Source organism: Brachyhypopomus gauderio, unplaced genomic scaffold, assembly GCF_052324685.1.
Source record: "Brachyhypopomus gauderio isolate BG-103 unplaced genomic scaffold, BGAUD_0.2 sc138, whole genome shotgun sequence".
NCBI classification, from domain to species: Eukaryota; Metazoa; Chordata; class Actinopteri; order Gymnotiformes; family Hypopomidae; genus Brachyhypopomus; species Brachyhypopomus gauderio.
Window position 1 is genome coordinate 393,026 of NW_027506959.1, and position 16,883 is coordinate 409,908.

Sequence of the window (16,883 nt, forward strand, 5' to 3'; positions counted from 1 at the left end):
CCTTTGAACTAAGGTCTTCAAATAGTACTTGAACTTCCCTCTGACATTAGTACTCGGTGTAACCAGTCTTCTGGTGGTGTACAGTTGAGCGTTGATAGGGTGTTTAATTACATAGACTGATGGTCACTGGCACCAGTGCTTAAACAGACTAATGATGATCATTAGTGGCAGTGTAACTTGACACATTTCTGATGAGGCAGAAGCCCATCACAGGGCAAAACTAAAAACAGGTGGATCTTCTAACATTTAACACTCAGTTTTGTTTCAAGAATGTTTTTTCCCCCTATATTTTACATCTCACTCCAGTGTTCAGCAGTAGCCCTCCAACACACACTCTCCACTTCCCCTAGTTCCATATTTCCCCAATATGCATAGTAATGTGCAAGTATACTCTAACCAAAAAACTATGGCTGCCACAATTCTGCCAAAATACATTAAAACATGTTTTTGTGGATGGGGCAAAATCTTTAATCAGTGTAATGGAGTAAAAAAAAAAAAAAAAAGCTGAAAGCAAAGATTAGGATGAGGAGATAAACAAAAATGTGGGACACAAGGTACACCTTTATAAGTAGTTCTGGCTTGTTTTCTTTGCTTTATCCTTAACAAGATTTAGATGGACTTCAGGGAAATTCACACAACCCAGTTGGACACGTTTTGTCTGCTGGGATCTCACAGCGCACTGAGATGATAGCAGAGGGACTCTGATAGTTGAGAATGGAAATCACCTTTCTAGCACAAACTTCATTTGTGGCAACAATTTACGTTCAATTTGAGAATAAAAGGGCTGGTATGCTATATATGTTCGTCTTTAATAATCATATAAAAATGGTCAAAAACCTTTATACAAGCATATGTTAAATTTAAATGTACAGGATTGCCAGATATTGAGGCAAAGATGTTCTTTAATTCCTCAAAAAAAGGAAATATATATATATCCCATTTACCCAGAAGCCTGTTACCACATACAAATCAAAAGGACACGAGTTGAATGGCTGCTAGCATCAGACCAGCTAAATGAGTCATATTCCCAAGGAACAAGAGGTCAGTATGATTCATCAGGGGCACAGTCTAGGACTTTGGCAAGTTGGGGAGGGGTTGTTTATGTCATGACACAAAAAGGTAATCGGGAGATGACCAACATGTAGAAACTGTTACAAGTAATATATAAAAGGCCAGGACGAAAACACTTTTTGCTGTAGGAATGAACTATAATACAATTGAACCCTTCCTTGGCTTTAAACCAATAAGAAAATAAAAAAGAATCTTCAAATCTTTATCAAGACAATACAAGCAGACATTAAACTGACTCTGTAAACAGTTAAATCCATCTGTAAAATACAGAGTCAAACAAGAAGTAAAGTAAAAATTTATTAAGTTTCACTTGGACAACTTCCTTCACAATCTAGAGCAGAGAAAATCTACAAATCCCTGTTCTGGAACATTCTAAAAAAGCTAGAGAGAAAGCCAGATGAAAGAGACCAGATCATCCTTGGAACACGAGACATCGAGGACAAAAAACATAAGAAAAAAAAGTATTCATTTTATGGTTGGTATGACATCTCCGTGGTTGGCTTACACACATACACTGGAACAAGCATAAAAATGTGAAGTAAATGAAGTCAGCGCCACTCCCTTGCCCGAATGTGAAAGTCTCTTTCACTCTATCTCAGCTACACCACACCTGAGTGTGTCAACACGGTCAGCAAATTCACATCACGAACCATTACACCAAGAGCTCTAAACCAGTTGAGTTTACTTGCGCTCTCCAAAATAGTTTTGAATCTCTGGGGATGACCAAGAATGTACCAAATAAAATACATAAAACAAAAATGCACACCAACAGACAAGTTAACACGCAGGAAAGAAGCTTTTAAAAATACAAAAATAAACTACACAAAGATCTTCTGCATCATTACTTGCTATTTTTTTGGGAGGATTTTTTTTTGTAGTTTTCATGTTTAGCAAGTCTCAGTCCTGCATCGTCTCTGTCCCTTCAGTAAAACCTCATCTTTTCTTGTCCATGTCTCTGCCACAATCTCCTCTTCACTCCCAAAGCACTCAGCCACAACTTCACCGGGATACTGAAGGCTGTGCAGAATTTACATCAACAAACCAGTCTTCCCACAAGGAGAGAGAAAGATACACATCCTCCCTTAGTCTAAGGACAAGTGCTTTTGCTTGGTTTTTCACTGCCCCATTAAAATAAACAAAAAACACACCCACCTGCCACACCCACTCATGCTCTGCCACACCCACCCACCGAGTCCATTCATCTAACAAGCGATTTCCCTCCATCCCACTCATCCATGATGTCAAGCAGCTCCATTTGAGGCAAAGCTGGTAGTAGAATGGGCTATTTATATTACAAGAAACCGATTTTTTGAAATTATTGAAGCAAAAACATACGTAAGGAAAGGAATGGAGTTTAAAGGAAGACTCGACTACTAAAAATCTTATTTTCTTCCTTGCAAAAAAAAAAAAAAGGAGTCCCCAAAAGGAGTAATGTGTGCTTATTTCTCTTCCTTTCACTTAAAGGGGTGAAACAATTAACAAAACCTAGAGCTAGTTTTTCATTGTCTGACTGATGTCTTTTTCCACTGTGATGCGACACTGACAACGTTTAACACCAGCTGGAGACAGGTGGAGGAGCGTGTGGAGGAGGGATCAGTCCTGCTGCTCTGGGCAAGGGTGGATGAAGGAGGCGGAGTCTGCTGGCCACCATGACCCTACTGCTCCGTTCTTGCCTTCTTCACACCGCTCCCTTTACTGCGGTTAAAAAGAGATGGAAAGCACAAACAAAACGCGTTGTGATCCACAGTTCACTAGAAAACCCACAAACGAATAAAAGCAGATCCTATAACCAGTGTCTGCACTTACACATCCGGTGAGGACACCGCTCGCTTGGGACCGGGTTTTGCAGAGGCGCCATCTTTGCTCGACTCTTCAAACAGAAAATTTAAAAGAAATAAGAAATGAATGTGCAAGAGAAAGAAACGTATGAAAAATGTTCCACGGCACAGACCCGTCCAGCCACAGAGGCAGCTGCCGCCAACAGATCCAGTGCCGGCACTCACCTTGCAGCCATCGGACTTGCGTGGCAGGGCCGTAGCCCTTTTCGTTGCGGGCGGCGATGCGGAAGATAATGGCAGGTTTGGTGGTGTAGTCGATGTGGGCGTTGGCCAGACTGGAGCTCTGCACCAGGCATGAAGGGTTGGGCCCGCAGAACACGCGCATGAAGGCCAGTTGCGCCGGGGCCGACGCCTTGGCCTCTGTCGTCTGGGAGCTCTGGATGGCCAGGTAGACAGAGTACTCCGTGATCTTCCCCGACGTCACCGATGGGGGTTCCCATGTGAGGTGAGCACCGTCTGGGCTCTGGAGGTGGAGGTATGGGTTGGGGGCAGGAAAAGGGCAACAGGTCAACTACTTGACAATTGTATGGACTGAGAACTAAATGGCCTATCACAATCATATCCCCAAGCATAACCCAAAGTCTAACATAAAAAAACATTTTTAGAGTGGATTTCAAGGACCACTGGGAAGACTCTAATGAAGAACACTATTCCGGCTCCATGTCCTGGGACTCAATATCACCTTGCTGATCTTTATGGCACATGGTGCCCCAGGGAAGCCCGGTAAACAAGTCTTGAACGCAGATATCTCGGAATAGGTGCCCCGGCCACACGTGTTGATGCCGGCCACGCGGAACTTGTATGCTGTTCCTGGTTGCAGGTCCACCTTTTTCATCTGGCTGTAGTCAGGGACTGTTCCAGAATCATCCTAGGAAATTAAGATACTGTTAGAGATGCTTCATTTTCTCCGTATGCCCAACACGCTTGAAAGGCGTCTTTGTGGCTTACCTCAACGTATGGCGAGTCATCGTTGGGAACATAATAATGGGTTACAACCATGTTGGTCACTTTGACGATCCCCACATCAAACCACTGGTTTTCTTTCTTCACTTGGGGTTTAACTACCTCAGGGGGAGGGTGTGGTTTCTGCACAAGCAAAGGATGTCAGATATTGGTAAAGATCCAGAATGCAGACAGAGAATTATTACTGGGTGGCTTTTCAACAGGCCTACCGTGGGTTCGATGCCATTGGCTACCTCGGGGAGCTGGGCGGCGGCCTGCAGGCTGGGTGGAGCGGCGATAACAGCAGGCGCCAAAGTGCTGGATGGCGCTAAAGCTACACAGTGGCAAGAACAGCAGCATGTTAACGGAGGAACGAAGCAAGTGAAATCTGTGAAATCTGACGGGGTCCATGAGAAGGATCCGTTCAAATAAAGACTAATGAAGTCTAACAAGCAACATTCCAATACCGGGCACGAGCGAGACGCAAGCTACAAGCCAGCATTTGAGTTTGTAATTGCTCGTGTGGTGTTTGTTGCTTTGAGGTGTTTAGACAGCCAGTCCAACACTTACTCTCAGCTGTAGCGTTTGGCAGCAGCACAGCGACTGTGCTGGACACTGCGGCAGACATTTCGCCATGGCCGTTGCTTTCGGAGGCGGGGTCATTGAGGCTGTCTGCAGGGGCCAGGCCCTCAGTGGGCATAGTGGGCTGAGCAGAGCCCTGTTGCTCCGCCTCCCGCTCCGCCTCCTCTTGCTGCTGCTGTTGCTGCTGCACTAGGGCGGCGAGGTCCTGCTGCGTCAGCACGATGGGGATGGCATGACCCTGCTGCTCGCCCGGCACCATCCCGCCCTCGTCCTCGCCCGAACCTGCGGGAGACAGCACAGAGATGGAGGCCACTGCGCTGTAAACGGCTTCTGGATAAACAGTGAGCATGCCCATAAAAAGCGAGTGCCTCAGAATCCCCCCTGGAGCAATGGAGCCGTACTCACTCATCACAGCCTGCTGGGCGGCCTGCAGTACCGCCTGGATGGCGAGGGCCTGAGCCTCATCACTGGCGGCCGCCGTCGCCGCCAAATCCTCCGCCGTCAGCCCCGTCACCATGAGGGTGGTGGACTGGCCCTCGGACATCAGCTCAGGGGGCAACGCCAGGGCCTCAGACTGCTGGGACAGCGCAACTGCCTCCACACCCTCCATCTGGAAAGGGTAAAGGAATGTTCAGCACGGCTCTACCCAACAACGGGCAAACATGGCAGGTAACATCTAATTGGGATGTCAGTTCACATGTGAACGTAACGTGTATTGTTGGCCGAAATGTACATGGGAACAGAAGTAACGGGAACAGCGTTTTTTATTTAAATAAATAAAAACAAACTGAACCTGTGCGGCCTCCGCCGTCATGGCTGCAACTTGGTCTGCTGCCTCCAGCCGGTTCTCCATCTGCATGGGCTCAACGTCTGCGTCCGCACCACCCACAACACTCGCTACACCCACTCCGGCCTCCATGGGCGCGTCCGAAGTCGCCTCCGTGATCGACATAAGAGACTGAAAAGGAGACAGACTGTGCTTGACCTACACGAAAGACTTTACTTTAGAAAACCCGTTAATAATTACCTCGTAGTATTAGTCTGTTTCTCAACTCAGAACCTACACGCTGTTCCAGATGTTTGCTCCCCATCTGCTCACACCCCTGAACCATGCCCTACAGGTATGCTGGTTACTAAGGCCACTAAAATCATGGATCCTGCAGACTGGCCTCAGGAACAGTGATCTTGATCATACTGACATTCAGCGAAAAAATATAAACAAACTAGGGGTGGGCGATATGGGAAAAATTGTATCAATTTTTTTTGCATAAAATCACGATTTAGATTTTTTATCACAATCTTCCATCCAAAAAAAAAATCTAAAATTTTGGGGCTACAAAGCTTTCTTTCTAAGCAGATTTTAATGAATGATATTGCAATTTTCCATGTGCAAACATTGTAAACAAAAAATTTTAACAACACACGTGACACTGATAAAGTGCACTATTGCACTAAATATACAATATTCTCCAGCACGTTAAACTTAAGTTAAATATTTATACATATAGTCAAAATTATTCACTTTTTTATCACATTATTTAATGGTTATTTATTTTCAAAACGCCCAATCTTAACGTCTTCATGTTCTCTCATGTTTCGTCCTGGAATTACAAAAGGCTTGTATTTGTTAACGTAATACAAGAGAACTGTTCAGTCAGACAGCTATTTGTTGTGAAACAAAGTAGTTACAATTTCAAGCATTTTCAAGTACTTTAGTCTAAATTCCAGCAATTTTCAAACCTGGAACACAAAACATTAAAATTGGTCAGGTAAATGTTCCTTCCACCTGTTTTTGAGGGGTGTTTCTTTACACTACCACATATCGTTACGGACAACACTGCAAAGAACGTGACACGCCAAATAGGGGTGGGAATCGTTTACTATCTCATGATTCGATTCCGATTTTGGGGGCCACGATTCAATTCAAAACAATTTTCAATTCAAAAAACGATTAGTAAAATCGTTTATAAAAATGTCTGCTTCAGTCTATAAAATCTGCATGATCTACTACAGTCTGCTTTGCAAGACAGAATGATAAATACAGAAAATTAAGTGTCTTTCACATTTAATTAACAAAAATAAAGTGCTTTGGTAAAATAAAATGGTTTTTGTTGTTACCAAAATTCTTGAGCTTAATTTTGCGAGCTTTCAGGGCTGGCGCGGATGCAGTTCCCCCAGCCGTTGCTAGGGGCACCAGACTCAGTCCCAGACTAAACTGGCGTAACCGTACACAGCCAGGTCCCTGCTTTCTCTGTGGTTGCTTATCGTTTAATGGTCTCGCCACCTCTCTCTGTTATGCTTTCTCTTTACTTATTTGAGTATCTATCTCGTGTTTTCCCAATCCTGTATTTCTTCCTATCCGTTTTGCCTTTATTTTTGGCAAGGGTTTTATTTTGCCGCGGCATTTTTTTGCCAGTTACTTCTGCTGGCATCCTTGGTTTCGTTTTCACGTTGCATTTATCCGCGCTGTTTTTTAGGTACTGTTGTTATTTTGTTTCTTCCTCCCGTCTCACTACAGTTGAGTGTTATTTTTCACGCGTTGTATTTTCCGCGTTGTTTTTTGTTTCTATTTACTCTGTACCCTCACGGTTTTGGTTTCTATTCTTTTGCGCATTGAGTCTTCCGCGTTGTCTTCTTTGTTTGTTCTGGGTCGCTGTGCGCGTTTCCCTCTCGCTAATACATTTAACGAGTGTCAAACGTCTTGATCTTGCGAGCCGGCACTTGGGTCCACCCTTCTCTATATTATTTTTCACCCTTCTCTGTATTAACGTTCCCATGCTCACCGCGTAAACACGCCTTGCACACGAGCTACATTGTGTCCAGTTCGGTCTTCCCCGGCATTCGGTAAAAACCAAAAAACCCATATTTTTGCCTTAAATGAAGACCGGACAGGTTGAATATCTCTTTCCTCCATCTGTTTTGAAACTTTTCCGCACATGAGTGTGTCCCAGAATCTGCTGCGTAAAGTCTCGTGTAATTTTGTAATTACGTAATGCGAGACTTCACCACGACTTAGAATCGATTTTGGGACATTTAAAATCGATTCTGAATCGTAGTAAATGAGAATCGATTTTTGATATATTAATCGATTTTTTGGCACACCTCTAGCGCCAAGTATAAATGCCTCCGCCGCTCGCAGAGGTTTGTGTGAGGTGTGCGGAGTCGCGCACTACAGTCACTTATAAACCACCGAGGCTGCAGCTTGTGAGGTGGCTGTCCCCGCTGCCCGCATTGTTTAACTTTCTGCATATTTCTTGGGATGCCTACGTTTCAAGTGATTGAATACATTTGTTGTAGTGGCATCGGACGTTTTCACATGTTCTTGGCACACCTTACATATCGCTGAAGTTTGGTCTTGGTCAGTGGAAGAAAATCCAAACCAATTCCAGATTATAGAGGTGGATTTCCTCTTCTTTACCAGCTCCTCGGTTTGGCTTTCAGCCATCGTTGTTCATGGAGTTTTTAGTTTTTACAAACACAACATGGAGGCATGGAAGATGCACAGTTCGCTGTGATTGGTCAGTCCTACGCCCTACGTCTGCCGCATCGGTGGGAACCAGCAATAAAAAAAAGTCATTGCGCTGATTGGCAAAGGCGATCTATACGATTTCTTTAATCGCCTGCGATTCTCCACTCGTTCTCGCCATTCACAATTTTATATTGTCAGATCACACATCCCTAAAACAAACTAACCTAAAAGATCAAATCTGGCTGAATAAATGAGCAGAATAAAGCGCAGAGTGTATGTTGGAGGGAACTCACAGGAACAGCGGGGCCAGGTGCTGGCGTTGCCTGGGTAACCATGGTGATGGCACGGTTTTGAGACACCACAGGATTGTTGAGGCTGTCTGGGGCACTGGCTACCTCTGACGTTTCCCCAGCGTGCTGACCTAGGGCCAAAACAAACACCATTAACCTAACAACAGCTGCTGCTTTCAAAAATACACAACAATCACATGCCAGCCTTGTGGGAGGGGCAACCTGGGCATGTGGGAGGTGCTTTACCTGATCCCTCCCCCGTCTCCATGGTGCAGGTGGCTGTGGTGGCCGTGTTGGTGGTTCCGGTCTCATGGGTCTCGCAGGGCGGGTTGGAACACACCCTCTGCACCGCCCCCGTCTGATTGCTGCCCATGTTAGCCGAGGCGGTGGTGGCCGTGTTGGTGGTTCCGGTCTCGTGGGTCTCACAGGGCGGGTTGGAACACACCCTCTGCACCGCCCCCGTCTGATTGCTGCCCATGTTAGCCGAGGCGGTGGTGGCCGTGTTGGTGGTTCCGGTCTCGTGGGTCTCACAGGGCGGGTTGGAACACACCCTCTGCACCGCCCCCGTCTGATTGCTGCCCATGTTAGCCGAGGCGGTGGTGGCCGTGTTGGTGGTTCCGGTCTCGTGGGTCTCACAGGGCGGGTTGGAACACACCCTCTGCACCGCCCCCGTCTGATTGCTGCCCATGTTAGCCGAGGCGGTGGTGGCCGTGTTGGTGGTTCCGGTCTCGTGGGTCTCACAGGGCGGGTTGGAACACACCCTCTGCACCGCCCCCGTCTGATTGCTGCCCATGTTAGCCGAGGCGGTGGTGGCCGTGTTGGTGGTTCCGGTCTCGTGGGTCTCGCAGGGCGGGTTGGAACACACCCTCTGCACCGCCCCCGTCTGATTGCTGCCCATGTTAGCCGAGGCGGTGGTGGCCGTGTTGGTGGTTCCGGTCTCGTGGGTCTCGCAGGGCGGGTTGGAGCAGACTCTTTGAACAGTACCACTGAGTTCAGTGCCCATGTTGGCACACGCTGTGGTGGTGGTGTTGGTGGTGCCAGTCTCATGTGTCTCACATGGTGGGTTGGAGCAGACGAGGGACACGGAGGTGGGGGCATCCGTAGCCGCCTCGCTGGATGATGGCTGCTCCGAGGTGGGAGATGCCAGGAAAGAGACGGGCAAGTCCTGCCCAGGCTGGGCCTCTGCACCACTGGGCGTAGTAATCAGGGTCACCTGGGTAGGCTGGGGGAGGGAACCAAAGTTAACAACTTAGCCTATAAGAAACCACATCTGAAACGTAGAGCCATTTCAAGGGTCTAGCCGCAGTGCTGGCCATGGTGGATCAGCACTATGGCGCCTCCTACCTGCAGGGAGGAGGTGGGGCTCTGGCCGCTGGTGACCGCCTGAGTGCTGATGCCGCTCGCAGCGAGCAGCTGGCTGGACAGGGTGCCGACGGTAGCCAGCGTGGTGATGGGCGTCACCAAGGACGCGTTGGCACTGACCACGCTTCCTCCCGCCAGGCTGGTGGACACTGTACCCGTAACTGTCCCCAGAGTGGTGACGCCTGCAGGGCGAAGGACAGACACTTTCAGCTCACCACAGACAACTAGAAACCTCCAACTTCACACGCCACTGAACATTTAAAATAGTAAATTATTCAATTATTATTTGTGTTTTTAAATCTGACCAAAAACCCCCAACTTAAATGAAAAAACACTCACCAGTTGTTCCTTTGACCAGAAGCGCAGTGACAGTTGGCTTGACGCCAGATACAGACCCAGGGGAGACGAGGCGAACTCCACCCATGGGCACGGTGCGCAAGATGGTGCCTGGCTGGCCTGGAGCTCCCTTCAGCACCACCTACAGAACAGAGCACACAGGGAGTTCACGCAAAAGCGCCAGGAATTAGAAAACCCAGGAATTAGAACTTCCCGTCCCAGGAATGCGGCCGTACCTGAGTCAGTCCCTGGCCTACTGCGGTGCCAATCTTGGGTACTGCTGTGATGATTTTGCCAGGAGTGCCAGAGGTCATCATCTTCGTGGTGATGATGGTGATGGGACTCTTTATCCCCGTGCTAGTAGCGACACCTACGGGTCAGATCAGGCAGGTTCACGGTTACACCACACACTAACGCAACCCGAAGGTAAGGGGCATTTGAGATGTACTGAAGCAGACCTGCTGCACCTTGCTGGATGGCCGACATGGGGATGGTCTTGATGATGGTGGTGGTGCCAGGCTTGCTGGTGCTGGCAGGTGACATCCCACTGATGCCCAGAATGGTGGGCTTGCTCCCTGCTCCACCCGCCTGGGAGGTGCTGATGATGGTGGTGGGCTTGCCGTCTGCTGAGGTCACTAGTTTGAGAATGGTGCCAGCCGGAAGAGGGCCTTTCGTCTAGACAAACACGAGCAGCTGCGCTTAATCAGCTGTAAGGGGCATCTTGAAGCACAGTGGGAGATGGTGAAGTGTGTTACTCCATTACCTGTATGATCTGAGTGACAGGGCTGGTAGAAGCCTGCCCAGTAACAGCGGATGACTGCACTGGTTTGGTCTGGACCACAGACATCACCTTCCCAAGGCTGGAGATCTGTGGCAGAGAAATTAACTCTAGTCATACTGCCCTCTAGTCAAATTGGGACTCGGGGGGCATTTATATCTACAGTTCCTGATAGATGTTCTTATTCAAAGAGACTTGCAAGCATTTATTAGTAATTTAAGAAATACAATTCTGATTATGTTAATATTTAGTGTTTTATAAAATCACAGAATTCATCCACAGTTCAACTATTGACATGACTTTAAAAACATGTAGACATAACCTCATAACATACAATGAGAATATAGTTTTTTATTGGTTGTTTAAAGTATATACATTTTTAAATGATTTAATCCCATACCAAGGTCCCTCCTCCAGCCATAGAAAGGGGACTCTTGACGAGTGTGATGGTCTTGGTGACTCCTCCTACAACAGTGGTGACCACTTGGGCCTGTTGGGCCACTGTGACTGTGCCAGATTTGTGTACGGTGATGATGGGGCGAGTAGGCGTGGCCACATTGGACATGGGGGGTGTGGCCACCTGGGCAGCAGCTGTCTTTAGCATGTGGGTTGCAGGATTGCTCACCTGGCATGAAAGGTAAGTCATACAAACCAAAATAAGATATCCTGGGAGACCAGAGATAAAGCCATTTGAGCTAAGAGACTGGGGAGAAATTTGTGGGTATGGTGAATATCTACCATAACCGGAGAGGCCATCTTAACGGCAGTGGAGCCTGGGGTCACAGCCACAGTTTTAACGATGGTGGCTCCAGCCGGGACGTTCAGCACTGTGGGCCCAGAAGAGGGCGGGATCTTCTGGGTGGCGGCTGCAGCTGCTGCTAGAGCTGCCATGCCACTCATCTGAGGGCTGCTTCCTATTGGCTGGGGAAAAACATCACGGCAGCAAAGTTAATACAGCACTGTTTAAGTTCGTTAGAAAGTCATGTACTAAAACTACAAAGACGCACAGAGAAATATTTTTGTATATCTTACTGCTCCTTGGGCCACCTGTGCTGGCACCACCATACGAACACCAGCAGGAAGTGAAGTCACAGTGACGGGAGATTTTGCAGCCTGGGTTGCTGGACGCACAGTGACGATCGATGCACCAGTGCTGGACTGAGCAGCTGCGACTTTAAGGATGGCTGGAATTAGAAAAGGCAGAATAAGTGTGACTTCACCACTGCTGCTTTAGACAATTAATACTGACCTATACTCATTTACTTTTTGAATTAGCATAAAAAAAACTATATGGCCAAGGCCAAGACCTGTCACTCCTGCGTGTGTTTTCATTTACAAGGATCTGTGCAGGTGTGTATATTGGGCGGAGCTTTGGTGTGGGTTTACCTGGTCCTCGAGCAGGGGAGGCAGCAAGAGGGCTTCCTGGCATGTTGGATAAGGATGGGGAGGCGGCCTGGGGCGCGAGTGTGCCACCCGCCTGCAGGAGACTCGATGCAGGCGGTGAGGGCGTGGCGGGCACGGGGGTCTTGGGCGAGTTGCACGGGAGAGACGGGGCCGGCGAGGCGGTGCTGGTGGTGGAGGGGATGTCGTATTTCTGCAGTTGCAGCAGGTAGGTGTCTGCCGTAGACACCGCACCCCAGCTTACCTCCAGAGAGCTGGTGTTGGCACGCACCAGCTGCACTCGCGACGGGGCACTGGGCTTCTCTGCAAAGGTACGCGCACAAGACGACGCTGAAGTGCCGTTCTAGACAATCACGGTTGCAAGCTGGGAGTCACCCAAGTTCCGCCAAAGTACGAATGACGTGCGTTTTCGCATGCGGCTCGCTCACCTGTCTCCAGGTACCACAGATCCTTACAGCACACCTGGTTGTTCCAGGCCTTGCGGTAGCCATCGCGGCCGCTCCACACATACAGCCTGTTGTTAATGGCAACGGCGCAGTGCCCAGCACGGGCACGTGGGATGTTGTCCTCCAGGGTGTCCATCAAAATGTTCTCCCACGACATGGCGTCTAAAACGCAGAAAAGCAGAGAATTCATGACACCTCGCTTCTCAGACAGCTCCCACACGTTCTTGCCCAACGGCAACTATGGTGGGTACAGACGAAAAACCACCTCACCCAAATTGAGGCAGGCCAGGGTGTTGGTGCATTTCCACTCCTTCTCGTGGGTGGCAACCTTCACGTCATCCATCACCAGAGGCACCCACCCACCAAACACATACATCCTATTCAACAAGCAGACAAGAAGAAGACGGCCATAAAGAAAGGGGCGTGTTTATAATGAGAGGACGAGAGCATGTGGCCCAAGGCCTGGAGGAGAGCTCACTTGTTGGTGATGGTGGTGGCTGAATGAAGGCTGCGTGGCAGGGGCGCTGTACCAACTACCGCGGGCTTGGTCCAGGTCAGGGAGTCTGTGGAAGAGAAGCGGTTTAATCGTTAACTCAGCGGTGTCATTGTGCTAATTACAGCAGGCATCACACCTGATAAGTGTCTGAGAAGGAGATTACATCATGAAATAGACAACGCTGATCATTTACCGTGGTTACATGACAAAAGGGCCAGAAAATGCAATACGTAGGACTACGTATACAGGCCCATGCAATGTAGACAAAACACTACATGGCATAGGCACGTTATAAAATCATCTTATGATTTAAAACGTTTTAGATTCATTAAATAACATCGTTTCTTACCAATATCCAGTGTCCAAAGATCTCCCAGACGGCAGCCACTCATTCCGCCATAGATTACGAGGCAAGACTTTTTGCTTGTTTTCTCTGTGTAAATCACAGCGGTGTGGCTCTCTCTGGGAGGAGGCAGAACTCCGTATGTGATCGGCACATCCCAGCCAACTACACCTGCACCAGGCCGCAACTCCAAAGTGTAAAGATCATTCAAATATCTGAGGGAAAATCAAAGACACAAATCGGAGAACATTATGCGCCAAACCAACCTTCAGGACATGGCCCTCCCGATGGCCCTCTAGCGGGAAGACAACACACACCTGGGAATGTTGTTTTTGGGATCCTCACTGTCATTCGCAAGACCTCCGAAGAGGTAACACTTATTTCCCACCAGGGAGAAGCTATGGCCGAGGCGGGGGCAGGGCGGGGGCCCATTCTTAGGGGCTTTGGGCTTCAGCTTCTTCCATTCCCATCTGCTTGCCTGAGTAAAAGTAAGAGATCTTCAGCATTGCCACGGCCACATGGGAACTACAGGTCTGACCAATACTCAGCTCAAGTTGCTCCTTCTCACCTGCAACTCGTAAAGATCGTTGCTGTATTTCCCATACTCCACCATTCCTCCAAACACCAGGAGTCGTGTTCCCTCACACACAAACCCATACGCTGCACAGCCAGGGGGGATGTCCCCGCGAACTGCTGGGATGAACCACTGGTTGGTTGCTGGAAACAAACAAACAAACTGTAAGCAGCAGTCAATACAATCAGTCAATGCTTTTTACAAGACACTGCAGGCTATACATTTTATTCCAAACAGGCACCAAAATGCCCCTTCTCTAACTCTGCTCTGACCTTTTTAAATGGAGTGAATTAAGACATTTTAAATATGTACTGAAAACAATTCTCACACAGATGGCAAAATCATGTACTATTCTCGGAACGATTCACTTCCATTAATATCGATAGATAGATTAAAACTTTATTGATCCCAGAGGGAAATTCGGTTGCTTTTTGATGAGTTTTATTGTACTCACATGATGTATACTGACTAGACCAAAGAGAGAAAAGCCCCGATCACTACTGCACAACCTGCCGTCTAGTGGTTCAGACGGGCACTTGTACGCCGAGAGTCCATCATTTTTGTTTGTCGCGCCCTTTTTTTGACAGCTGTTGGTCAGCTAAATTATCTAAATATTGATCCACGCAACGAGGATCGACGTAAATAACTTTAATTTTCAAAATACACATGGACACAGCGGAGTTTTATGTCATCGCTGTTAGTTAATGCTATTTAGCCTCACACGGTCCTTTTGGGAGCGCAAAGTAGCGCACGCGTAGCTTGGTCAGCTAGCATACATCACACAGTCATGAAGTACTAGAAGTACAACTAAACACAAGGAGTTAAACGGGTTACGCAGCACAAACATGTTAACGTTACATCAACCAGCTGGTTGTTCGGCTGGTAAATGCTACCCAAGCTCATGTAAAGACGCATCTAACGTAAAACTGCTCCGTTATGCTCGTTTGGCGAACTACCAGGAGCGCCGGCGGGCTCAAGCCGGCGCCACTCACCGGTGTTGTACACGTGAAGCTCGTCCACGATGCCCTCGTTTCCTCCGCCGAACACGACCATCAGCTCTTTAATCGCCACGGCTCTGTGTCCGTGTCTGGGTCTCGGAACCGGGCCGGACCACCCGAGAACCCGCTTCCATCGCGGCTGCAGCGAAGAGCCGATGGTTCCAGATGAGACGGAACCAGGGGACGACATGTCCTTTGCTGTAAAATAAAAAAGCACACGTTATAACGTAACGTTTCTCGGTCCGGCTTGTCGGGTTTTTAAGAATTCGTGTGGCTGGTTAGGAAGCTAACGTTGGTTAGCTAGCTAGCATGCAACTGAGTGATGACGGGCTGGCTGGCATAGCGGCAAAGCAAACTGGACAACTTCTGTGAAACCGTGATGCACACATTATCGTGCACGACACATTTTAAACTCAGAAGCGCTAGGTTTCGCTGACATGAAACAAAAAAGATAATTTGAGAGAATGGATCGTCCATGGATGTCGCCATTTTGGAGCTTTGCAACAAGAAAAGAACGCGGGTGGTTAGTGCAAAATCCTGCGTGCACAAATACCCGCATTAGTAAATTTGTGCTGCTGGCGACCCGCTCTAGTGAGATGCACGTACATTGCCTGCAATTAAAGCCTCAGTTTGTGATTAAATACAGTTGATGCCGAAGCCTATCAGTCCATGTAAGTCGCCATCTTGAAACAACCAGACGCGCCTCCGCCAGTCCGAAAAATGGCGGACTGGAAAAATAACAACAGTAGCAGCAGTAGCAGCTCACTGCTCACAGATCTAGAGTTGCCTCCTCTCCGATCAACTACTAGAGGGGGACGCATGAGATACGTGGGCTTAATCTGCGTGGTGTGTTCAGAAGCAGGTTGAGAAAGTCTAGCTCGAATCTGAAACCCAATCCCCCGGTTCTGGAGAGGGCTATTTTCATGCCTCTCTGGGAGTCGCCATCTTGTCATCCAATCGGAATAGAAACATGTACTTTAATTAAAATAAAAACTATTCAACACGCCGTTCAAATTCGCGATACAATCACGTTTGTATCTAGTAAGGTATATTGTGTGCTTAAATACATTTTTTCTCGCACACAAAATCGAGGTAAACACGTTCGGTTTAGGTAGTAAGCAGGGCTGTGTGCATTCGAGCAAGCCGGCTTTTAAGTGCATGGCCTTACATTAGCTAGACAGCAGCGAATGAGGAGAAGAATACATTAAACTGTGATATTAACAACACACTGAAACATGCATTTAAAAATCTAAATGAATCAAAAGCTGTTTTAATTCATGCTCCCCCCGGTGCACGCAGCCATCTTGTGGACAACTCAGCCCACCAGCTTCTAGCTCCCACAAGAAAAATGGCGGCCATGTTCGCCATAACAAAAACACAATTTTTGAAAAAATGCATCCCCCCAAAGAAAAGCCACACATACTTGATTTGAGTTGAAATACTCAATAAGATGCCTGTATGGTCTTGTTTTGTAACAGCAGCCCAGATTTATCCAATCTGTTAAGAAGTATCCACTCTCATGCCTGCCTGGAAGCCGCCATATTCTTGACAATGCAGCTAAGGGGCCGGGTAAACGGGGATTGTATCGCGCCCATGACAAATATGGCGAAGAAGACGTTCCGTTTAAGCTCTTGGTGCGAAAATTCGAAACAAAATTATATCCAATGTGATTAATATAAATAAATAAAAATTAATATAGCACACACATTACATGTTCTTAATAAAAGTCTACTTTTCATGGTGAAATGTAATTTTATCTAATCATCCCGAGCAGAAGAGACAGAAGCGGTTTATTGTCCCTCACTAAAGATGGCGATTTCAACAAATAAGTCAAAATTTATTGGACGGATCATACAAATTTTGGTTTGAAACTATGTTTCCTATGCACTAAAATAAATCTTTATACAACTGAATACATCACACATGTTTATATAAAACAAATCAATAGTATGTTTAA

General features: G+C 47.5%; 1 protein-coding gene across 3 annotated transcripts; it reads right to left on the reverse strand.

Annotated features, from left to right (window-relative positions):
- Window positions 1-790: 790 nt before the first annotated feature.
- Window positions 791-16,510, reverse strand: hcfc1a (host cell factor C1a). Of its 3 annotated transcripts, none has more exons than XM_076994261.1 (28): window positions 16,350-16,510; window positions 14,921-15,124; window positions 13,923-14,071; window positions 13,672-13,832; window positions 13,361-13,569; window positions 12,994-13,078; window positions 12,786-12,892; window positions 12,498-12,677; window positions 12,055-12,372; window positions 11,701-11,852; window positions 11,407-11,589; window positions 11,069-11,293; window positions 10,654-10,758; window positions 10,349-10,565; window positions 10,127-10,260; window positions 9,894-10,032; window positions 9,537-9,736; window positions 8,439-9,414; window positions 8,196-8,323; window positions 5,227-5,391; window positions 4,839-5,043; window positions 4,422-4,715; window positions 4,082-4,185; window positions 3,858-3,995; window positions 3,592-3,777; window positions 3,075-3,372; window positions 2,878-2,941; window positions 791-2,766 (listed from the first exon to the last, which is right to left on the reverse strand). In XM_076994261.1, exons 2-28 carry the CDS (start codon window positions 15,114-15,116, stop codon window positions 2,727-2,729), a joined length of 5,358 nt encoding a protein of 1,785 aa, XP_076850376.1. In that variant the 5' UTR covers window positions 15,117-15,124; window positions 16,350-16,510; the 3' UTR covers window positions 791-2,726. The 3 variants fall into 3 exon arrangements, with proteins under 3 accessions (XP_076850376.1, XP_076850379.1, XP_076850378.1); XM_076994264.1 differs by having other exon boundaries at window positions 10,358-10,565; window positions 16,350-16,509; XM_076994263.1 differs by lacking the exon at window positions 16,350-16,510 and adding an exon at window positions 15,533-16,196.
- Between the last annotated feature and the right edge of the window lie 373 nt (window positions 16,511-16,883).